Source organism: Quercus suber, unplaced genomic scaffold, assembly GCF_002906115.3.
Source record: "Quercus suber isolate HL8 unplaced genomic scaffold, Cork oak 2.0 scaffold_258, whole genome shotgun sequence".
Classification (NCBI taxonomy): domain Eukaryota; kingdom Viridiplantae; phylum Streptophyta; class Magnoliopsida; order Fagales; family Fagaceae; genus Quercus; species Quercus suber.
The window spans coordinates 214,818-217,736 of record NW_027069714.1 but is presented as its reverse complement, the minus strand read 5'-3'; the positions used below and the strand labels follow the sequence as shown (position 1 = coordinate 217,736).

Sequence of the window (2,919 nt, the reverse complement as noted above, 5' to 3'; positions counted from 1 at the left end):
GAGAGAGAGAGAGAGAGAGAGAGAGAGAGAGAGAGAGAGAGAGAGAGAGAGAGAGAGAGTTTTTTCTTCTAAAAAAAAAAAAAAAAGACATGTGTCGACAGTGACGTGTTCAGTACATTAAAACATTAAATGTAAACTAAAGCCACTTTTAAGACTACAACTTGTCAAATAATATTCAAGTTTAGTCACTTATTATCCTCATATAATATTCCATCTATTACATACAGGAATTTTTCCCTAGAAAACGGAGCTTGATTTACGCCACAGATTACATTCATTTCTTGCCAAAACGTATTGATTTATGGGACCGGTATTCACTCCTAGTGATGCTGGCATGATGCAACCAACTAAACTAAAAGTCCTTAATGGCATTTGGCATGATATTAATCAGTTAAAGTAAACAATTACATCTCTGACAAAAGTGTACTCAGGTTCTCCCAATTTGGGATGAATTAATTTCACTATCCAAATCAAATATGATAAATTTAAAGAATTCATATAATTAAAAACAAAAATAAGTTCAATCATGAAATGGATAAAATCCATTTCACTTGAACTTCCTCATAGAAAAAAGGAACACCCAACAAAATAAACAGTCATATTATATGGAATATCTATGTCATTAACATTGTAGCCAAGTCACATATGGATCTTACATGACTGTATATAATCTCATTCTCACAAACTAGGACATTACAAACAGTTTAGATACAACTACACAAATTTCACAGAGACCCTTCAAACCCTTGTTATTGGCGGTGAGTGGAGAACGGGTTCCCTTAAAAGAGGTTTCACAATCATCAGCAGCAGAAGATGCAATACGAGACAACTTAGCCAAGGAATCAAAGGTCTCAGAGTCCAAGTCATCGTGAGCCTCTGGTAGCTTCGAAACGGCCTTGGTGTAATCACGATCACACCTTTTGAGACGTGGCATTTGGCTTGCGGTGGCATTCTTTAGCAGCAAATTTATTCGGTCGTGAGTGGTGGTGGCGCTCTGGTAGGCCGAGCCAAATATGACATAGGCCAGCACATAGCGATCGGCTTCTGGGGTACGTGGATCGGCATAAAGAGTCTCAACACAGAAGTTGTAATTGGAGGTTTGGCTACATACTTTTTTCACAAGATTGGTTGGCTGAATTGCAGTAGTAGCAGCAGCATAGGAGGGTTGGATGAAGATGGAGATAGCAAGGAACAAGGAGAGACAAAGATAAGAATATGTGACCTTTTTCATTTTTTTGGATGAAAAAACTGAGTAGAATAGATGTGCTGTATTTTGTGGCAGCTACGTTGGTGTGTATATATATATCTTCCTTGTTACATGAGCAGTTAGATGGGGAAATTGAACCATCAGCCAATCATTCAATCAAGGATAGATCTGAGTTGTCATTGTATAATAATTACGCTTAAATATTTATTTTTCAATTGGAACGTGTAGGTAAATGTAATGTTTTTTTTCTTTTTTCTTTTCTGTTTAAGATGCTGTCATTTATGGTCAAAATAAATGTGATCTTAGTCTTACTTTTAATAAGTAGATTTTTAGTGGAAGAAGGAAGGTGGGTTTCAACTTTCAAACCTTCCCGGAAAATGATTATTACACACGGGTGGAGGCAAAAGAGGAGTGGGGAGGGGACAGTTACCTTGCCCAAAAAACAACTTTAATATAGGAGATAAGTTTGCTCAACAATAATTAGTTTTTTCTCCCCTCCTTCTATAACAGATAAGTTAGGTATGACAGGTTTTTTAAAAAAAGAATGAAAGATTTGTATGTTACATATAAGTGCTACACTCATAACATTTTTACAACAAATTTTAAATGGCAGGTTGTTATGAGTTTTAAATTTAAATTCACCACTAAAATTACTTTCTTGTCTGCCAATAACAACTTATAACAACTTGTTACTTAAAATTTGTTGTGAAAATATTGTGGATGTAACAGTTCTCATGTTATATATGGAAAATATCAAGGCATTATTTTGGATAAAGGATTAGAAGACTTGTTGTGATTCCAATTTTTAAAAAAGAAGTTGTACATAACTACTAAGATATGGGAGAATGTATATGTTGTTAAATCTGGACCTTACACGTGGAACGTCAGTGAGTAAAGGAAGAGGAAGCGTTGGCTAAGGGACCTTGTTCTTAGTCCGTGCTAAAGGCGTGACTGTCTTGGAAATGAAGTAAGAGATGCACCTTACATAGTACTCAAGCACTCACAAAAAGGGAGATAGTAACTTTCTAAGGTCAAAAGCTATTAGGACATCCCTTATTAGTTGAATACATGTTGGACCACCTCAGAGACACGTGTATCAATCACAGTACTCCAAATGTCCCTCTCAATGTCCCGGACTTGTTTCTCAAGCAGTGGCAAAGTTACCTACCCACGGGTCCTAGTGCCACCTTGGCGCAATTCCTATCCTCTAGTCAGCAAATAACATCACAGCTGTGAAAAGGTCCAAAATAAAGAAATGATAACTTGACACCTGTTTTTGTACTCAGCCATATTTCTCAGATTATAAGAGGGATATGCAGTTGCAGTCTTAGGCAAGAACCCAAAGAGATATTTTAGAGAAGAGAGTAGAAAGTTGAGATGGTAGGAAGCAAGAACACCTTGATTGTACAAGAGTGACCACTTTTCATATATAATATAATATGAGCAGAGCAAGAATTAAGTCTAGATCAAATTTTAGATGTATGAAAAATAAATTGTATTGATGAATACAATATTATATAATTGTTATATTTATTTTTGTTAGTGTTAATTACTTTTTTTTTTAATTAAGTTTGCATTCAAGTTTGTCTTATATTCTTGCCCCATTTAAACTAAAATCTTGTCCTCCCACTAATTACACACAACTATGTTACAAGTCACAATTTCAATTTAAAAAAATTTTACTGACAACTTTATGTGTAACAAACAATGTG

At 35.2% G+C, this 2,919-nt stretch overlaps 1 protein-coding gene across 1 annotated transcript; it reads right to left on the bottom strand.

Annotated features, from left to right (window-relative positions):
- Nucleotides 1–586: 586 nt before the first annotated feature.
- LOC112037444 (pectinesterase inhibitor) lies at nt 587–1,289 on the bottom strand. The gene has a single exon (XM_024070266.2). The coding sequence runs from the start codon at nt 1,229–1,231 to the stop codon at nt 686–688; it is 546 nt and encodes a 181-aa protein (XP_023926034.2). The 5' UTR covers nt 1,232–1,289; the 3' UTR covers nt 587–685.
- Between the last annotated feature and the right edge of the window lie 1,630 nt (nt 1,290–2,919).

What these genes read in the sequence shown, in the direction of transcription:
- LOC112037444 (XM_024070266.2), bottom strand. Translation starts at nt 1,231, where the DNA reads ATGAAAAAGGTCACATATTCTTATCTTTGTCTCTCCTTGTTCCTTGCT.